This window comes from Physeter macrocephalus, chromosome 8 (genome assembly GCF_002837175.3).
Source record: "Physeter macrocephalus isolate SW-GA chromosome 8, ASM283717v5, whole genome shotgun sequence".
Classification (NCBI taxonomy): Eukaryota; Metazoa; Chordata; class Mammalia; order Artiodactyla; family Physeteridae; genus Physeter; species Physeter macrocephalus.
The window spans coordinates 67,881,787-67,904,321 of record NC_041221.1 but is presented as its reverse complement, the minus strand read 5'-3'; the positions used below and the strand labels follow the sequence as shown (position 1 = coordinate 67,904,321).

General features: G+C 33.9%; 1 protein-coding gene across 8 annotated transcripts in view; it reads right to left on the bottom strand.

Annotated features, from left to right (window-relative positions):
* RNF180 (ring finger protein 180) overlaps positions 1-22,535 on the bottom strand; it is a 302,861-nt gene that overhangs the window by 2,319 nt on the left and 278,007 nt on the right. For 5 of the 8 annotated variants that reach the window (XM_024118674.3, XM_028492928.2, XM_028492929.2 and 2 more), the window contains one exon: positions 8,599-8,820. The exons of 1 other annotated variant lie outside the window; for it this stretch is intronic. In XM_024118674.3, coding sequence (XP_023974442.1) covers positions 8,599-8,820 — 222 coding nt within the window. Of the gene's footprint in view, positions 1-8,598; positions 8,821-22,254; positions 22,371-22,535 lie in introns of those variants that run through there. 2 more of the 8 variants (XR_008618063.1, XR_008618062.1) reach the window with 2 other exon arrangements.

Genomic DNA, 22,535 nt, shown 5'->3' with positions numbered 1-22,535 from the left:
AATATTAGTTTCAAGTATACAACATAACAATATTTTAATAGATTATACTCAATTTAAAGTTATTATAAAATAATGGCCATATTTCCTGTGCTATGCAATATATCCTTGTAGCTTGTTTATTTTAATACATAGTAGTTTGTACCTCTTAATCCCCTACCTCTTCTTACCCCTCCTCCCTTGCCTCTCCCCACTGGGAAACTCTACTTTGTTCTCTATATCTGTGAGTTTGTTTCTGTTATGATATACTCATTCACTTTATTTTTTAGATTCCACATATAAATGATAATATACAGTATTTGTATTTCTCTGTCTGACTCATTTCACTAAGCATAATATCCTCCAGGTCCATCCATGTTGTTGCAAGTGGCAAAATTTCATGCTTTTATTTATGGCTGAGTAATATTGCATTGTGTGTGTGTGTGTGTGTGTGTGTGTGTATGTATCACATCTTTATCCATTCATTTGTTGATGGATGCTTACATTGATTCCATATCCTGGCTATTGTAAACAATGTTGCTATGAACATTGGGGTGCATATATCTTTTCGAATTACTGTTTTTGTTTTCTTTGGATATATACTCAGGAATGGAATTGCTGGACCATATGGTAGTTCTATTTTTAGTTTTTTGAGGAACCTTCATACTGTTTTCCATTGTGGCTGCACCAATTTATGTTGCTACCAACAATGTACTAGGGTACCCTTTTCTCCAAATTTGTTATTTGTGGTGTTTTTGATGGTAGCCATTCTACAGGTGTAAGGTGATACTCACTTGCATTTCTCTGATGATTAGCGATGTTGGGCATCTTTTCCTGTTCCTGTTGGTCACCTATAGGTATTCTTTGGAAAAATGTCTGTTCAGGTCGTTTGCCCATTTTTTAATTGGGTTTTTGTTTTTGATATTGAGTTGTATAAGTTCTTTATGTATTTTGGATATGAACTCCTTATTGGTCATATAATTTGCAAATATTTTAGGAGACTATTTTTGATCTGTCATTTACTTGCGGCGAGGTAATTCATCTCCTTGGGTCTCAGATTTCTCATCTATATCATCTGATGACTTAATTCAAATATTTGTGAGGTTCATTTTTTGATATTGAGCCACATGAGCTGTTGGTAAGTTTTGGAGATTAATCCCTTGTCAGTTGCATGATTTGCAAATATTTTCTCTCATTCTGTGGGTTGTCTTTTCATTTTGTTTATGGTTTCCTTTGATGGGCAAAAGCTTTTGAGTTCAATTAGGTCCCATTTGTTTATTTTTGTTGACTTCCATTACTCTAGGAGATGGATAGAAAAAGACATTGCTGCGATTTATGTCAGAGTGTTCTGCCTATGTTCTCCTCTAAGAGTTTAATAGTATCTGGTCTTACATTTGGGTCTTAAACTCAAAATGGATTAATTTTGTGTATGGTGTTAAAGAATGTTCTAATTTTTTTTTACATGTAGCTGTCCAGTTTTCCCAGCACCATTTATTGAAGAGACTGTCTTTTCTCCATTGTATGGTCTTGCCTCCTTTGTCATAGATTAATTGACCATAGGTGTGTGGGTTTAATTTTGGGATTTCTATCCTGTTCCATTGATCTATATTTCTATTTTTGTGCCAGTACCATACTGTTTTTTTGTTTTGTTTTTAAAATTTATTTATTTTTTATTTTTATTATTTTTGGCTGCATTGGGTCTTCGTTGCTGTGCATGGGCTTTCTCTGGTTGCGGCGAGTGGGGGCTCCTCTTCATTGCAGTGTGCAGGCTTCTCATTGTAGTGCCTTCTTTTGTTGCGGAGCATGGGCTCTAGGAGTGCAGGCTTCAGTAGTTGTGGCACGCGAGCTCTAGAGCACAGGCTCAGTAGTTGTGGCACATGGGCTTAGTTGCTCCATGGCATGTAGGATCTTCCCGGGCCAGGGCTCGAACCCATGTCCCCTGCATTGGCAGGTGGATTCTTAACCACTGCACCACCAGGGAAGCCCCTACCATACTGTTTTGCTGACTGTGACTTTGTAGTGTAGTCTGAAGTCAGAGAGCCTGATTCCTCCAGCTCCGTTTTTCTTTCTCAAGATTGCTTTGGCTATTCGAGGTCTTTTGTGTTTCCATACAAATTTTAAGAACAACCTAATCAAAAAATGGGCAGAAGACCTAAATAGACATTTCTCCAAAGAAGACATACAGATGGCCAAGAGGCGCATGATCAAGAGGTACAAGATGTTTAACATCGCTAATTAGTATAGAAATTCAAGTCAAAACTACAGTGAGATATCACCTCATACCAGTCAGAATGGCCATCATCAAAAAGTCTACAAACAATAAATGTTAGAGAGGGTGTGGAGAAAAGGGAACTCTATACACTGTTGGTGGGAAGGAATTGGTAGAGACACTGTGGAGAACAGTATGGAGGTCCTTTAAGAAACTAAAAATAGAGCTACCATATGATCCTGCAATCCCACTCCTGGGCATATATCTGGAGAAAAACATGGTTCAAAAGGATACATTCACCCCAATGTTCATTGCAGCACTAATTACCATAGCCAAGGCATGGAATAAACCTAAATGTCCATTTACAGATGATTGGATAAAGAACATGTGGTACATATATACAACGGAATATTACTCAGCCATTAAAGAAAATGAAATATTGCCATTTGCAGCAACATGGGCTGACTTGGAGATTATCATACTAAGTGAAGTAAGTCAGACAGAGAAAGACAAATATCATATGATATGGTTTACATGCTGAATCTAAAAAAAATGATACAAATGAACTTATTTACAAAACAGAAACAAAGTCACAGACTTAGAGAAGGAACTTATGGTTACCATGGGGGAAGGTAGCGGGGAGGGATAGATTGGGAGTTTGGGATTGACATGTACACACTGCTATATTTAAAATAGATAACCAACAAGGACCTGCTGTATAGCACAGGCAATTCCGCTCAATATCTGTAATAACCTAAATGGGAAAAGAATTAGAAAAAGAATACATACATGTATATGTATAACTGAATCACTTTACTGTACACCTGAAAGTAACACAACATTGTTAATCAACTCTACTCCAATATAAAATTAAAATTAAAAAATAGCAAATGAAAAAAAATTGTGAGGTTCAAATGTAAATTATTTTCCCATGAGAGCATTTTCTAAATTTAAACTTCAGGTTTTATTTTCACTACTACTCTCACAATTTGTTTGTTACTTCTGATCACCAACTTAACCTTCTATCTTATACCTTGAGAATTTCACTAAGTCATTTGTGCAAAATTCTATAGGAAAAATGTCTTTCATTATGTTTTAGCATTGACATTGAATAAACTGGACAGACAAAATGATACTCCTCTGAAGAAATTGAGCTTTAATTCTTATAAGTTTCCAAGCATGGACGTACTTAAGGAGATTATATAAAAAGTAAATATTGAAAGTAAGCAATAGTCCATTTATGACTAAATGAATATGAAATTTCTGAGAAATATTACATCTCATTGTGAAATGCTGTTCTTTTTATTTTGTGATACTTATATGCTAATTATTTACAGTTTGAGTATACTCAATGGCAACCTGTTTTTGTTGGCTGAACAACACTGAATTTTGTTTTTAGAGACCTTCAAAATTATATATTTTTTAAGATGAATAATGTGATTATTAACCTTTGCTTTGTACTTATCTACTGCCTACTAATGTATTTCTGTGCTTATTAGTGTTGGTGAGTGGGAACAATACAATAAACTGAGCAGAAAGATATATGCTAGTACTTGCTAGTAACTCTGGTGGTAAAGGTTCCATGAGGCTCAAGCTTGAAGCAGATTCTGGTTCATCTATTTTAATAACTTGTTATGTAACAATAACAAAAGTAATGTTAAATATTATGCTCTAGATCAGGCTGCTTATTTTGACAGAAAGGCTGCATTCACCTGAGTATTAGTATGGTTACTTAAAGTCAAATTTCTTTGATCAAGAATAATCCTAAATTATTGTTTACATATGTTTTATTTTCTATTTTAAAATAGAAAATGTATATCTTTAAGGTGTAAAGCAGGATGATTTGATATATAATATATAGTGAAATGATTACTATAGTCAAGCTAATTAATATATCCATCTCCTCACATAATTATCTTTTTTGTTGTTGTGAGAGTACCTGCTGTCTACTTTATTAGCAAATGTCCAGTGTCTTTTATCAGATTTATGGTTCGTATATATTTTCTCAAAATCCATAGGTTGCCTTTTGATTTTATGTTTCCTTTGCCATGCCAAAGCTTTTTAGTTTGATGTAGTCCACTTGTTTATTTTTGCTTTTATTGCCTGAGCTTTTGTGGTCATATCCAAAACAAAACAAAACAAAACACCCAAATTGCCAAGGCCATTGTCAAGGAGCTTATCCTGTATGTTTTCTTGTAAAGTTTTATGGTTTCAAATCTTACATTTAACTCTTTAATCTATTTTGAGTAGATTTTCGTGTATGGTGTAACATAGAGGTCCAGTTTCACTCTTTTGCATATGGCAATCCGGTTTTCCCAATACCATTTATTGACGAGAGTATCCTTTCCCCATTGTGTATTCCTGGCACCCTTATTGAAAAGTAGTTGATTGTGTATCTGTGGGTTTATTTCTGGGCTTTCCATGGTGTTCCACTGGTTTATGAGTCTGTTTTTATGCCAATACCACACCATTCTGATTACTATAGCTTTGCAATATAATTTGAAATCAGGAAGTGATACCTCCCACTCTGTTCTTTCTCAAGGTTGCTCTATTTGGAATCTTTTGTGGTTCCATACCAATTTTAGAATTGTTTTTTCTGTTTCTGTGAAAACTGCTGTTGGTATTTTGATAGGAGTTGTGTTGAATCTTTATTTTGCTTTGAGTAGTACAGACATCTTAACAATATTTTTTTCTAAATTTTATTTTTTTATTGAACTATAGTTGCCATACAGTTATATAATTATAAAAGTTACAGGTGTACAATATAGTGATTTACAATTTTTAAAGGTTATACTCCACTTATAGTTATTAAAAGATATTGGTCATATTCTCCATGTTGTACAATATATCCTTGTACCTTAGTTTATACCCTTAGTTTATACCTAATAGTTTGTACCTCCTACTTCCCTACCCCTACATTAATTCTTTTAATCAATGAACATGGAATAGCTTTTCATTTAGTTGTGTCATCTTCAATTTCTTTCATTGATATTTTATAGATTTCAGTGTTTATCTGTAAATTACATTTACTTATATTATGTAGATTAAAAACATGAAATTAAGGATAAATGTTAAGTGGTATTTTAGAATAAATTTTATAGACATATTTCAAATAGGTTTTTAATAATTTCTAATGTTTTTGGCTGACTATCATATTTTATTTTTTAAAATAATTTTTATAGCTTACAAAAAGCTTATACTAGAATGATGTGTCAGCTCTTCTATTTTTTTGTTTGCCTTATCAGTATTATCGTCAATCTGATTTCTTTATAGGATTTTGTTTAAGTTTCTTGTGCACCTTGTGCTGGTAGTTTAGCTAAAACTAGATAATAACTAAAATCCATTTAACTGGTCATATTAAATTTCAAGATATTGCAACACCTGCAAAACTAACAAACTAATGAAGTCCGCTATTCATATTGTCAAACTTACAGTTTTCCTCGGCTAACATTATATACCATCATAACATGTAAGTAAGGATGCCAGTGTCAGTCCTCACTAAGTACTAGTAAAGTTTAACTTTTCTTCTGTTTCAATAATCATAACAGAAATTTTAATGTTATTTTCCCACATTCCAAGCGATTGTCTCGCACCAGCCTGTAGGCATTCTATTTTGGAGAGCATATTTAGGGGATTTCAATCCTAACAGCTATTTACGACTATCTAACTACTGTTCTCTAAACTGTACTCAGTATTTTAAAAGGAAAGAGGACTTTCTGTTTGTGTAGGAGAGAGGGGAAGTGGGAAGAGTTTTTCTCACATTCAAAATTTATTCTAATGCATAAACACAAATGTTCCCAAAGTAGTTTATATACCTTTTCAAAAACCTTTCACAAGTATAGGCTGGAAAACAGGTAACATTGTTACTGGAAATTATTACCATTACTACTGTATTTTAAAATATGTGATTTTTTCTGTCCAAAAGGAATATTTAGAGGCCTTAGATTCTTCAGATTCAAAACTTTCAGTTGTTTGGGTCAAAGAATAACTGTATTAATGGCATAGTTGTAGAAAACAGTAGAATTGAGAGTAGACAAGGCACAAAAGATGTAGAATTATGAGTATGGTGATCATACATGCTGGTTTCCCCAGGACAGTCTCAGTTACTCTTATGTCCTGGTATAATTACTAATAGTGCCCCTTTCACTCTAGAAGTGTCCTCATTAATGGTAATTTCCTTTATTGGTGGAATGAGGGAAAAAGAAGGCAGTGCAGGAAGACACTGAACTACAAAATTTCTAGCTCTGAACATCAGAAGATGATGCTGACCCAGACGGCTTATGCAATGGTGTTTTTATAGGTAAGGTGGATAATGATCATTACTTGGTTAATTTCTTAAAAAAATTTTTTTTAAGTGGGGAAGGAGTGAGTAGGTGTTTGTAATAATTTTGGAATTTCCAAAGCTGTAAATTGAATGAGGATTGGAATTTCTAAATCAAAATCAGACTAAAAGAAAATGACCTCACTGATAGTTACTTAGTAAATATTATATTGATTATGAAATTAGAAAAATTGCCAGAATACTAATCACAGAGATTAACTGCAGATTCCACTGTAAAATGATGGCAATGAAAGTACCTAATTCATTGGGCTAATATAAGGATTAGATGAATTAATACATATAAAGCACATTCCTGGCCAATAGTAAAGTTTCAATAAATGTTAGATTCTTATATTTTTATTACTATTGTTACTGCTACTTTGAATATGAGGAAGAAGCTGCTTTTCTTGTCAGTTCTTGTTCTTCATATTATGTCTACCTTTTCTGAACAAATCAATATGCTTACCATTGTTTGTTCAAACAAATGCTGAGAAACTGTTTCCTTCAAGTATGAGTTGATTTCTCTAAAGCAGTTAACTTTAAATAGACTGTCAGAACATCAGATACTGAAAATATGGAATTGATTAAAAATTTAGGAAGAGTATATGTGTTATCTCTTAGAGGCTGAGGATTTAAAGATATTTAAGACATGGTTCCTGTCTTAAGAAACTCATAGTCTAGAACAGTTTCTCAATCTTATTTTTTTTTTCATTATCACTCCTGTAAGGAGAAAAAAAAATGTTAAATTTAAATTTATCTCAAATTAAATATTCTAATCAGTAAATCAAATTAAACCAAATTTCTCCTTAATGAGAGAAATTAAAAATAAGGAATAAAATTTGTTCAGGTAGGGTTGAGCTCTTGAGGGCCTCAAACGACTGTAATATCTAAGATTTTTCTGGTGCCCCAAGAACCAGGTTTTGCCCCCATTTAAAGTGCATGGCCTAGGAGACAGTACACTTAAAACCATTATAATAACAGTCAATGTATATATTTTAATATATACAACCACTTCATTCCAAAAAAGGGTTTGGATTGGAGTTAATGGAGTGAGAAGCTTCTGTACCAGGAATTCACTTTCTCACAGACTTAAGCACAACTTATTATTAGTGATAACCTGATAATAATTAGTTTGTTATCAACACATGATTTAAAGAATAGCCAATATTACTAGTATATTTTAATTATGCTATTTTAAAGTAAAGGACACAATAAAGACACATACTATTTTTTTGCCATAAACTATTAGGAAAAAAGGTGTAGCGCAGTGAAAATCATACTCCTCAAGGAATCAGAAGATTTGGATTCTTGTGCCAATATTAAACATACTCATTATTTGGTCAAGTCAAAATAGTTTCTCTATATCAAGATGTTCATATGGTTTTCTTTAATCTGTTAATGTGATGAATTCAAATAGTAGATTTTAAAAAATGTTGAATAATTTTAAAAAAATCTGTTAAAGTGATGAATTAAAGTCATAGATTTTCCAATGTTTTATCATTCCTTCATACCCAGGATAAATTCCGTATGTTCACGATAATCATTTTTACACACTGATGAATTCAACTTTATATATTTTATGTGGCATTTTTATGCCTATGTTTGTAAGGAAGATTGGTCTATAATTTTCTGTTTTATGCGATTTTTGCCTGGTTTGTATATCATGATTTTATTGTCTTCATAAAACATGTTGGCAGTTAGGTGACAAGTCTCCATGCATCTCTGTGTGTCTGCATATCTTGCAAGCAAGAGGCACTGACTGCCTTTGTTCTGACATTGGCAATCTTGTGCTCTCTTTTTATTCTCTGAAATGGTTTGCATAAAATAGAATTCTTGATGGCTTGACTAAATCTAACCTATAAAACCACTTGGGCCTGTAGTCTTTTCAGGTGTGGGTGTAGATTTTTGAACATCAATCAATTTCTTTAATAGTTGTTGGTATATTAATGTTTTCTAGTTATTCTTGGGTCCTTTTTGGTAATTTTTATATAGCATTATCTGTTCTATTCAAGTTTTTAAACAAATTGGACTAAAATTTTCATGGCTGTGGTACATTTAGGGCTTTACACAAATATTCTGGTCTCCCGAGTACCTGGTTTGTTTGCACTTCCCTGCCCCTTAGGCATGGCCACCAGACTTGACAAACGAAAATGACTGTCCAAAGAAAATGCTGTGTGTTGCTTCTGGGTAGAGCATTTATCAGCTTGAGATGCTGCAGCTGTCTCTTTTCCTCCTCCACAACCAGCAGTGTACCAGATAGAGGCTGCTCTTTCATCCTCGGTCCTAAAGCTTAGGATGATGTGGAGCAGAACACCTAGAAGTTAAGGGAAAAACTAATTCTGACTGAAAATAATGAAGTGACTTTAAAACTATTAAAGAAAAGGATGATAATCACAAAAGTTGAAACTGACTTGCTTCCCCACATGAAAAAAAAAAAAAAGATAAAGCTCTTGGAGAAATTCATTGTGTGAAATCAAAGAGCGAGAAAGAACTGTGAAGAAAATCTCCAAGTCACTATCATATTTAGGAAGAATATAAAGAAGAACCAGCATTCCAGAATCTCATACAGGTACTTCTGCCTCTTCATAAATTCTATTTTGTAAAAACAATTTTACCTCATAAGGATTTCTCTCATATTCTAGAAAACAAGGCATGACTTTTCTCCCCAGAATATGGTTCAAATTTATATTCACCATCAAAGACCATAAAGTAGGCTCTATATTTTGAAGATTCTTTCAGAGACAGAAAGACTGTCAACAATTATCTCATTCATTTTTGTAATTTTAGCAACTTGCACAGTGCTTATAGTGGGTACTAAGTGTGTTTACTGAATGGATGGATGAATGTATGTATATAAGGATAGACTTCAGAGAGTAGAATGAATATATTAGCATATTTTTGAAAATGTCCCAAATCAAGCTTCTCAACTATATTTTCAGAATGTATTGAATATTATTATGAATATATTTGAGGTACATTTTGTAGTTCTTATGAAAAAAACCTTTAGAGGTTAATTCAGAGAGCCCTGAAATCAGTATTAAAAAGGGGATATGTCCTATTCTTCGTGTGTGATGGGACAGACAAAAGTTTAAAGCATGGTGTTTTATTGCTCTATATTCTTCCTGTTACATAAGAATTTTGCTGTGTCAAAATATGATTGGTATAAATAAGCATTAGTAGAGGTGCAGTGATATTTTTAGTCACAAGCAGGTATAGAGTTACTCTGTTAATAGACATGAAAAGTTAATGCAAAATGGATTTTAAATTTCATCTTTATCTTCTATATCTTTAGGATTGCAGGGCCAAATATATTTATTAATCCTACAAAATTAACTTTTTATATTGAATAAACTAAAATAGCAACATATTCTATAACACCTACTGACATTTCAATATCGTTTTTAAAGTTATTGGGCTAAATTATATAATTCTTAAATGTTTTGTTTCTGTAACCAGGTAAGAAGTGAGAACCATGTTTTTTTTTTTTTTTAATTAGTTTATTTATTTGGTTGAGCCGGGTCTTAGTTGTGGCAGGTGGGCTCCTTAGTTTCAGCTTGCGGGCTCCTTAGTTGCAGCAGGTGGGCTCCTTAGTTGTGGCTTGCCGGCTCCTTAGTTGAGGCATATGAACTCTTAGCTGCGGCATGCATGTGGGATCTAATTCTTTGACCAGGGATCGAACCCGGGCCCCCTGCATTGGGAGCACAGAGTCTTAACCACTGCACCACCAGGGAAGTCCCAGAACCATGTGTTTTTTTTTTTTAAGTTTTTTTTTTATTGTGATAGAACACAAATAACATGAAATTTGGCATTTTTACTATACAGTTCAGTGGCATTAATTACATTCACAAAGTTAAGCAACCACTGCCACTATTTATTTCCAAAAATTTTTTCATTACCACAAAGAGATACTCTGTAGCCATTATGCAATAATTCACCAATTGCCTGCTCTCCTTTGCTCCTGGCAACCTCTAACCTACTTTCTGTCTCTATGAATTTGCCTGTTCTAAGATATCTCATAGAAGTGGGATCATGCAGTATTCATCCTTTTATGTTTGGCTTATTTCACTTAATATAATGTTTTCAAGGTTCACTGATACTGCATGATGTATCAAAACTTTGTTTTTATGGCTGAATAATATTCCATTGTATGTATATACCATATTTTTAAATCCATTAATTTGTTCTTAGATAATTGGGTTGTTTCCATCTGTTGGCTATAGTGAATAATGCTGCATTGAACACTGGCATACAAGTATCTGTTTGAGTCCCTGTTTTCAATTCCTTTGGGTATATACCCAAGAGTAGAATTGTTATGTCACATGGTGATTCTATGTTTAGCATTTTGAGAAAACTCCAGACGTTTTTTTTTTCCAGTGCAATATATCATTTTGCATTCCTGCTAGCAATGCACAAGGGTTCCAATTTCTCCACATCCTTGCTAACATTTATTATTTTCTGTTTTTTTTAAAAATTATAGTCATTAGAGTAGGTGTGAATCTCATTGTGGTTTTGATTTGCATTAATTCTCCTAATGACTAATGACATTGTGTATCTTTTCATGTGTTTATTGGCTATTTGTATATATTCTTTGGAGGAATGTCTATTGAATTCCACTGCCCATTTTTTAACTGGGTTGTTTGTCTTCTTGAGTACTTTATATATTCTGGGTATTAAACCATTATCAGATATAACTTGCAAACATTTTCTCCCATTATGTGGGTAATATTTTTATCTTCTTGATAATTTCCTTTTGATGCACAAAATTTTTAATTTTGATGAAGTTCAATTTATTTATTTGCTTATGCTTTTGGTGTCATATCTAAGAATCTGTTTGGTCATGAAGATTTACCCCTATATTTTCTTTAAAGAGTTTTATGTTTTATACTTAGGCCACTGATCCATTCTGAGTTAATTTTTGTACAAAGTATGAGGTAGGGGGTCCAATTTTATTCTTGTGCATTTGGAAATCCAATTGTCCTAGCATTATCTGTTGAAGAGACTATTCTTTCCCCCATTGAATGGCCTTAGCACCCTTTCCAAAAATCAAGTGGCCATAGACATATGGGTTTATTTCTAGAGTTACTATTCCATTTCTATTCCATATCCTTTTGCTAGTATCATACTGTTTTGATTCCTGTAGTAAGTTTTGAAATAGAAAGTGTGAGTCTACAACATTGTGCTTTTTTTTCAAGATTTTTTTTGTTTACTCAGGGCCCCTTGATATTAAGGGCCAGGTTTTCCATTTCTACAAATTGGGCTATGGTAATTTTGATAGGTATTGCATTGAATCTACTGATAGCTGTAGCTAGTACTGATATCTTAACAATATTTAGTCTTCTAATCCATGGACACAGGATATCTTTCCATTTATTTAGGTCTTCTTTAATTTCTTTCAGTTATGTTTTATAGTTCTCAGTATACAAGTAACCATCCTTGGTTAAATTTTTTCCTAGTTATTTATTCTTTTAGATGCTGTTGTAAATGAAACTGCTTTCTTAATATCCTTTTCAGATTGTTCTCTGTTGGTGAATACAACTGAGTGCTGTGTGTTGATGCTGTAACCTGAAACTTTGCTGGATATTTTATTAGTTCTAGTAGCTTTCTTTTAGATTCTTTGGGATTTTCTATATATAAGTTTACTTCTACCTTTCCAATTTGGATTCCTTTTATTTCTTGTTCTTACCTAACTGTTCTGGCTAGAATTTCTAGAACAGTGTTGAATAGCAGTGGTTAAAGCAGGCATCCTTGTCTTGTTCTTAATCTTAGGGGGAAAGTTTTCAGTCTTTCACACTGAGTTTGATGTTACCTGTGAGTTTTTTTTATAAATGCCCGTTGTCATGTTGAGGAAGTTCCTTTCTATTCCTAGTATTCTGAATTTTTTGTAAAAAAGGTGCTTGATTTTGTCAAATGCCTTTATGCATTCTATTAATATGGTATAATATGGTATATAATATATGGTATATTAATCAAAATATTGATTTTCTTATGTTAGACCACCCTAGCATACTTGGAATAAATACCGCTTGGTCATAGTGTACACTCAGTTTCCTAGTAATTTTTGGAGGATTTTGCATCTACATTTATAAGGGACATTGGTCTGTAATCTTTTTTTTTGTGATGTATTCATATGGCTTTAATATTGGGGCAATGGTGGCCTCATAGAATGAGTTAGGAAGTATTCCCTTCTCTTCAGTTTCTTGCAAGAGTTTAACAAAGATTGGGGTTACTTCTTTAAATTGTGGTAGAATTCACCAGTGATGTCATCTGGTTCCTGCCTTTTTGGGAGGTTTTTGATTACTGATTCAAGTTCTTTGTTATAAGTGTGTTGAGATTTTCTATTTATTCTTAAGAAGTTTAGATAATTTGTGTTCCTAGAAATTTGTCCATTCTATCTAGTTTATATAATTTGTTGTCATAAAATTGCTCATAGTATTCTCGTATACTATTTTTTTTTTTTCTGTAAGGTTGGTAGTGAAGCCTCTACTTTTATTTCTGAGTCTAGTTATTTATTTGCATCTTCTTTTTTCTTTGTCAGTCTAGCTAAAGGGTTGCCAACTCTTGATATTTAAAAATAACCAACTTTTGGTTTTGCTGATTTTTCTCCGTTGTTTTTCTATACTGTATTACATTTAGTGCCATTCTAATCTTTATTATTTCCTTACTTCTGCTAGTTTTAGGTTTAGATTGCTCCTCTTTTTCTAGTTCCTCAAGGTATAAAATTATGTTATTGGTTTGAGGATTTTTTTCTCTTTCAATGTAGGCATTTATAGTTATAAATTTTCCTCTGAGCACTGCTTTTGCTATATCTCATAAGTTTTGGTATGTTGTTTATTTTTCATTCATCTTGATGTATTTTATTTTTTTCTCCAGTTTTTAAAATTGAATATATTTGACATATGACATCATATAAATTTAAGGTATCAATTTGATACATTTATACATTTTAATATGATTGCCACTGCAGCAATACTTAGTACATCTATCACATTGCATAATTATCCCTTTTTTCAGTGTTTGAGATAATTTTTAGTCTCTCAGAAAGTTTGATGATTGTAGTACAATATTGTTGTCTATATTAATTATGCTGTGCATTAGATCTCTATGGCTTATTTACTACTTGTTACAAGTTTGGACCCTTAAACAACTTCAATCTTATTCCTCCACATCCCTGCTACCCCTTGGTAACCATCATTTTACTGTTGTTTATGAGTTTTTCTTTTTTAGAGTCCACATATAAGTCAAATTATACAGTACTTGGCCTTTTTCTGTCTGACTTATCTCAGTTGGCATAGTTTCCTCAAGGTCCATCCATGTTGTCACAAATGGAAGGATATCTTCCTTTCTCATGGCCGAATATAATACCATTGTATATATACACCACATCTTTTTTATCCATTCATCCATTGATGGACATTTAGGTTTCCATATCTTGACTATTGTGAATAATGCTGCAATAAAAATGGGTGTACATATATATCTTCAAAATCCTGTTTTCATTTCCTTTAGGTATATACCCAGAGTGGAATTTCTGGATCATATGGTAGATTTTTAATGTTTTGAGGAACCTTCATATTGTTTTCCATAGTGGTTGGACAAATCTACATTCCCACCAACAGTGTATAAAAGTTCTCTTTTCATCATATCCTCACAAGCATCTGTTGTCTTCTGTCTTCTTGAGGATAGTCATTCTATATAACTGGTATGAAGTGATATCTCATAGTTTTGATTTGCATTTCCGTGATGATTAGTGATGTTAAGCATCTTTTCATGTGCCTGTTGGCTATTCTGATATCCTCTTTGGAAAAATGTCTATCTAGTTCCATGCAGTTTTTAATTGGATTGTTTATCTTTTTGTTATTAAGTTGTACGAGTTCTTTATATAGTTTGGATTTTAACCCCTTGCAAAATTGGCTTGCAAAATTTTTCTCCCATTCTGTAGGTTATCTAATTTTGTTAATTGTTCTTTTGCTGTGCAGAAGCTTTTAAGTTTGATGTTGTTCCATCTGTTGATGTTTGCTTTTGCTGTCTGTGCTTTTGGCATATCAGAAAATCACTACCTAGACCACTGTTGAGGAACTTCTTCCTTATGTTTTCTTCTAGTTTTTATGGTATCAGGTCTTATGTTTAAGTCTTTGATTCATTTTGAGTTAATATTTGTGAGTGGTATGAGACAGTGGTCCAAATTCATTATTCTGCATGTGCTTCTCCAGTTTTCCCAGCACCTTTTCTTATTGGGTGTTCTTGGCTCCCTTGTTGAATATTAGTCTACTGTATATGCTAGGATTTGATTCTGGGCTCTCTATTCCATTCCATTGTTCTATGTGTATATTTCTGTGCCAGTGCCATACTTTTAAAAAATTACTATGGCTTTACAGTATAGTTGGAAATCCAGAAGCATGATACCTCCAACTTTATTTTTCCTCAAGATTGCTTTGGTTACTCAGAGTCTTTTGTGGTTTCACACAAATTTCAGGATTGTTTCTTCTATTTCTGTTAAGAGTGCCTTTGGTATTTGATGAGTATTGCATTGACTCTGTAGATGGTATTGGGTAGTATGAACATTTTAACAACATTAATTCTTCCAATCCATGAATATAGGATGTCTTTCCATTTTTCTGAGCTTTCTTCAATTTCTTTAATCAAAGTCTTATAGTTTTCATAGTATATATCTTTCATTTCCTTGGTTAAATTTGTTTCTAAGTATTTTCTTGTTTTTGATGCTGTTGTGAATTGGATACTGTTCTTTATTTCTTTTCCAGATGTTTCATCATTAGTGTGAAGGAATGCAACTGAATTCTGTATGTTGATTTTGTATCCTGCTACTTTACTGAAATAATTGATTAATTCCAACAGTTTTTGATTGATTCTGGGATTTTCTATATATAATATCATATTAGAAACCATGTATCAGCAAATAGCAACAATTTTACTTCTTTCTTTCCAGTTTGGATGCCTTTGTCTGTCTTGTCTAACTGCTCTAGCTAGGACTTCCAGTACTATACTGAATAGGAGTGGTGAGAGTTGGCATCCTTGTCTTGTTTCTGATCTTAGAGGAAAAGCTTTCAATTTTCTCCATTGAGTGTAATGTTAGCTGTGGGACTGGCATAAATGGCCCTTATTATGTTCTGGTTCATTCCCTCTATACCTAATTTGTTGAGATTTCTAAAATCATGAATGGATGTTAAATTTCATCAAATGAGATGATCATGTGATTTTAATCTTTGATTTTGTTAATGTGATATATTCCATTTATTGATTGCATATGTTGAGCCATTCTTTCATCCCAGAGATAAATCCCACTGATCATGATGTATAATCCCTTTAATGTGTTGTCGAATTTGGTTTGCTACTATTTTGTTGAGAATTTTTGAATCTATATTCATCAGGGGTACTGGCCTATAGCATTCTTTTTTTTTTTTTATGGTATCTTATCTGGTTTTGGTATCAGGGTAATACTGGCCTTGTAAAATGAATTTGGATGTGTTCCCTCCTCCCTGATATTTTAGAAGAGTTTGAAGAGGACTGGTATTAATTCTTCTTTAAATGTATGGTAGAATTTGCCAGTGAAGCTGTCTGGTCCTAGGGTTTTTTGTGTTGGGAGGTTTTTGATTACTGATTCAATTTCTTTATTCATTATTGGTCTGTTCAGATTCTGTATTTCTCCCTGGTTCAGCCTTGGAAGGTCATGTGTTTGTGGAAATGTATGCATTTCTTCTAGGTTTTGTAATCTCTTATGATCCCATTATTTCTGTAGAATCAACTATAATATCTCCTCTTTCATTTATAATTTTATTTGAGTCTTCTCTCTTTTTTTCTCTTGGTGAATGTACTTACAATTTTGTCAATTTTGAAGAACCAGCTCTTGGTTTTGTTGATCCTATTGTTTTTTCTGGTCCCTATTTCATTTATTTCTGCTTTGATCTTTATTACTTCCTTCTTCTGCTTACTTTGGGCATAATTTATTCTTTTTCTAATTCCTTGAGGTATAAAGTTAGACTGTTTATTTATGATTTTTCTTAATATATGCATTTATTGCTATAAACTTTCCTCTGAGACTGCTTTTGCTGTATCCCACAAGGTCTATGTTGGATTTTCATTTGTTTTAAAATAGTTTATTTATCTTTTGATTTCTTCTTGACCCACTGGTTGTTCAGTTTCCACATATTTGTAGATCTTCTCTTGATTTCTAGTTTCATACCATTGTGATCACAAAAGATAGTTGGTATGATTTCAGTCTTCTTAAATTTGCTAAGATTTGTTTTGTTTCCTATCATATGATCTAACCTGGAGAATATTCTGTATGTACTTGAGAAAAATGTATATTTTGCTCCATTTGGATGGAATATTATATATATATATGTGTTATATATATATAAATATATATATATAATCTATTTGTTCTAAAGTATGGTTACATTTCAACATATCCTTGTTGATTTTCTGTCTGGATGACCTATGCATTGTCAATAGTGGGGTACTGAAGGACCCTACTATTATTGTATTGTTGTCTATTTCTCTCTTAAGATCTGTTAGTATTTGCATAGTATATTTCACTGCTCAGGTGTTGGGAGCATATATATATATATTTATGACTTGTATCTTCTTGAGTATTGACCCCTTTATCATTATATAATGACATTCTTTGTCTCTTTTTGACATTTTTGGCTTGAAGTCAACGTTTTCTGATATAAATATGGCTACACCCACTTTATTTTGGTTATTGCTTGCTTGGAATATCATCTTCCATCCTCACTTAGAGTCTATGTCTGTAGTTAGAGCTGAAATGAGTCTCTTGTGGGCAGCATAGAGTTGGGTCTAGTATTTTTACCTGTGTCTTTTGATTGGTGAGTTCAACACATTTACATTTAGGGCAATTATTGATATGCAAGCACTTGATACTGCCATTTTATCTTTCGACTTCTGGTTATTTTGTATCTCCATTATTTTCTTTTTCCTTCTGCTTCTCTTTATGTTTGTATATTGGTGGTTTTCAGTAGTGATCAGTTTTTCAGTCTCCCCCTTTTTTACATTTTGTGTCTCTACTCCACATTTCTCCTTTGTGGTTACCATGAGGCTTATATAAAATATCTCAGATAAAATTGTCCTTTTTCTGCTGATAGCAACTTATCTTTTTTCAGCTATAAATGTTCTTCCTTTTTACTCCTCCCCTTTTTATATTTTGATGTCACAAATTACCTTTTTGTGCTGTGAATTCATTAACAAATTGTAGTAGCTATGCATATTTTAATGCTCTTTTCCTTTAACTTTTATGTTAGAATTAAGTGCTTAACATACTATTCTAACATACAGTTTTCTAATTCTGTTTTCTAATTCTGACTATCACAATTTTCACAGTTTTGTGTAATTTTTTTTTTAATGTTTCCCTAATTAGCATCTATTCACTTCAGCTTGAAGTACTCCTTTTAACGTTTCTTGCAAGGTAGGTCAAGTGGTGGCAAACTCCCTCAGCTTCTGTTTGTCTGGGAAAGTCTTTATTACTCCTTCATACCTGAAGGACAACTTTGCCAGATAGAGTATCCTTGGCTGGAAAATGTATATTTTAATACTTTGAATATCTCATCCCACTCTCTCCTGGCCTGTTGAGTTTCTGCTGAGAAATTCACTGATAGCCTGATGAGGGCTCCTTGGTAGGTTACTTTCCCTTTCCCCCTGGCTGCCATTAAAATTCTTTATCATTGACGTTTTACAGTTTCATTATAATGTCTTGGAAAAGGTCTTTTTGCATTGAGATAATGAAGTGTTCTGTTAGGTCTGTAGACTTGTATGTCTAATTACTTCCCAGGCTTGGGAAGTTCTCAGCTATTATTATTATTTTTAAAATAAACCCTCTGCCCCTCCTCCCTTTCTTCTTCTGGCATACCTATTATTATTACTTTGGCTTTCCTAATGGAGTCTCATAATTCTTGTAGGGTTTCTTCACTTTTTAGAAATCTTAGTTCTCTCTCCTCTTCTACCTGAATCATTTCTAAATTCCTATCCTCCAGATCACTAATTAATTCCCTCTTCCATCTGATCTGCTCTATTTTTAATACTTTCTAATGCATTCTTCATCTCATTTGAGTTCTTTAGCACCAGAATTTGTTTGGTTCATTTTTTTTAATAATTTCAATCTCTTTGGTAAAATACTCCTCCTGTATGTTAATTTTATTCCTGCATTCAATGAATTTGCTTTTCTGAGTTTTCTTTCAGATTGTTCAATTTCTTCATAACAGCTACTTGGAATATTGCAATCTAACTGATAAAGAATTCAATGATGTCTTTGAGTTTAGTTGCTGGAGATTTGTCATTTTCTTTTTGAGATACCAAATTATCATGATTTTTCATAGTGTTTGATGATATGTGCCTCTGTCATCACATTTGAAGTAGTAAACACCACCTTTCTTATTTTGGAAGGTTTTGTTTACTTTGAGTCTAACAAACAAACAGTTAAACAGATTGGCAGTTAGAAACCTTTCTTTGTTTTCCAGAAGGTGGACTATAGCACAAATTTTCAGTTTCTCTTACCAGAGCTGATGTGCTTCCAAAGTTGGGAGCATGTGCATAAAAAGAAAAAAAGCAGGTGGCAGAGTGTAGGGAGGTATGGGCTTGGTATCTGGGGCTTTGGGTGTGCCCATGGCCCAGTAGGGAGATCTTAGAGTTAAGGAGTCTCAGAGGTCTTATGGGTTGACCTCTTACTGAAATCCTGGGGCAGACAGCAGGAAATGTGTTCCTTCAGTTCTCTTTGTGTGTCTTCTTCCCTCTTCTATGACCTCCCCCAGTCATGGAGGTCCCTCCTCAGAAAGAGCGCTGTGTTCTGTCCAGCTGCAGCCTGTGTGGCCTGGCAGACTTTCACTCACCACTCTCTCTTTCCACCTCCTATTAGAGAAGTCACTCCTGCAAGGTGCTGCTGCTGTCACTGTCCCCCTTGGCTTTGTAGCCTTCTCCAAAGTCCAATCCACCCATTTTCGGATGCACAGATGGATGGATCTCATGTGTGTCCTAGTGTGCTGTGCAGAGAGGCATTTTTGCTCACTAACAAACATCTCTGAAGAGTTCTAAATTAAAGGGGAGATAAAAAAAGGAACAACTCACACCATAATGATGGTATATCACTCCATCATGAGGTAGCCTCTAATTTCCTTTGTACTTTATTTGACCCACTGTTTGTTTAACGTGTGTTATTTAATCTCTATTTGTGAGCTTTTCAATTTTCCTTCTTCATTGATTTCTAGCTTATTTCATTGTGGTTGAGAAGATACTTTGTATGATTTCAATCTTTTTAAGTTTATCATCAATACATGTCTTGTGGCAGTACCACGTCTTTTTTATTTTTATAACTTAATTATCAAGCTAAGTACAAAAAATAAATGTGATTTACTTGTTTTTTTTCCCTTTAATTTTGGAGGACTATAATACTTGCCATTAAGGTATATAATTTATGAAAATTATATTTACATTTTTATATATAAATTATGGGTTTATATTAGCCTATTTCTAATTGGCCACAATTGGGCTAAATGTGGTACATTTTATTTATGATGCCAGGATAAATACATAATAAACAAACACCAGAAAACCATTTGTCTATTAAAAAGCAAACCATTACATAATCATTTAGTGATATTAGTTTTGAGTGAGTGGTTGTTTAAGATTTAGATCAATATAATCCCTAATTTTTGTCTGTTTTATTTTAAACAAAAAGTATGATATAAAATGTATGTTCAAGTAGATGTTATAATGTAATCATTTACACTCAAAATTAAGAATATTTTCCACGTAACAAGATTTAATGGTTTTTCTTCTGTAAAAAATATACAATCCCTTATTTTCCTTTATTTATAATAACATGGAATTCAGAATAACTAGATCTTATCAATAAGTCTATTTGTAGTTACACACTGTAATGCTAAAAATTGAGGTTCAGTGGTAAATTTTTTACAGTATATTTAGTTTGGAGATCTTAACCTAATAGCCAACGTATTACAAAGGTATCTCTTGTCAGGAAATATTTCGAAGAGCCTCATTTAGGTTGTGAAACAGTGTACTGGATCATTTTAATTATCAGTAAGTCCTTCAGGATAGATATGTTCTCCAACTTACAAATTAAAAATACAAAAAGGGCTTGAGGCTTTGACAGTTTATTCGTTTGCCACAGGTCACATCATAAGTGAGGGATCTGGATCATAAAGCCAGTTCCTGTTTATATACCTATGACAGTACATTAAATTCCAGATATTTCAAAATGTAAGACAATGCAAAATTCTCTCATTAGCTTGACATTTTATACTGAAACTATTTCAAGGAAACTGCCTTTTGAGAAGATAATTATTTTTTAAATAATTTTTTCTTTTTGCTGGATATATAAATATATCCTACCTACCTTATTTTAAAAATCTTTTCTTTGACACTAAAATACTGAGCAACCTGATTAGTTAGAAGACAGTGAGGTAGTAGTCAACCAAAATGGCAACACAGGAGACTCCTGAGCTCTCCTACTCCCACAGACAAAATGAATGTAGAGCTACACATGGAGAAATTCCCTCTGAAAGAGATCCAGAAAGTAGCTGAGTGATCCTATACATCAGATGAATGAAAAAATAGCCACAGTGAATTGGGTAGGAAAGGTTGAGGCACACTCTTGCCATAAACCCCACCCCTTACACAGTGCTGTATAATTGCGGATGAACCCCTGACTCCCAGCTTCTCCCTGAGGAGCAAAGGATTTGGACCCTATATCTAGTATTCCAACATTTAAGACTCTCAATAGAGGGAGTTTCAAAACACCTACCTCAGAAATCTAACTGGGCTTGGGTCCATGAGAACCACAAGATGACAGCAAACAAACAAAGAAGCAATTCTTAATGGGCATACTAGAACTGCCATGGCTATCTCACTGCAGAGCGATCAGGCAAAATCACTCATACACCAGTCCTTCCCTGAGAGAAGTTTATCTGCATACTTTAAAAGCTTCTGCCTCAGGGCCAGGCTTCTAATTTAGATGGCTCTAGGGTCTGGCCTGCATCCTCCCAAGAGACTGGGGAAGCCAGGGGATACCTCTCCTGCCTTCTCTGTCCAGACTGATACAAGTCACCAGTACCTACTTGGAAGGAGCATGTAAACACATCTGCACCCCAGATTTTATGGCTGCCAAAAAAGGTATGGGTCCCCAGATCACCTGACTCTGATAGCTAAAGGGCTTCCATTCATAAGTCCCACAGAACTGTGGCAAACAAAGAAGCAATTCTTAACTGGCTATCCCACCAGGGCTCAGTGCAGATGAAGCAGGCAGAACAGCCTCTCAGTTTTTTCCTGAAAGGGGTTTATCTACGTACTTTAAAAGCTGCCACTTGAGAGCCTGGCTTCTAAGTTGGTAGGCATCTAGGGGCAGCTGTGATCCTCTCTAGAGACCAGATAAGTTGGTGGTTATCCCTCCCACCTTCTCTCTCTAGCTCACTCCAATAATGAAACCAAGTTGCCAGTATCTCCCTAGAAGGAGCTTGTAAACACATCTGGGGTACCCCAGGTTTTGTGGCTGCCACTGAAAGATGGGCCCCAGATTGCTTGGCTCTAGTAGCCAATGGGATTTTCATTCACAAGTTCCACAGGACTGTGTAAAATAAAGAAACAGTTCTTAATGGACAAAGGAGCACCACCCCTCCCCCCGGCTATAAACCTGGGCCCATTATAGAGGGAGCAGGGGAAAAGGTCCATTTCCCACTTTCTCCCTGGAAGAGGCTTAACTACTTACTTTCCCAGCTGCTGCTTTAGGAACCACCTTCAATCAAGCTGCATCTAAATGCTGACTGTGATCTTCCCCTTTGGGACATTGATGGGTCTTGATACACCCTCAGCTACTGGGAGCCACTAAAAATAAAGGAGGAGGCATGGACAATCACAAAAATTTAGGACACAACTAGGTGCTTGGACTGGGCTGATAGATAAGGTTCATCTCCTAATTGAGACAACTCTGTCAAGACTGGGAGAGGTGTCTATTTTATCTACTGCACAAAAACTGAAATAGAAAGTCAA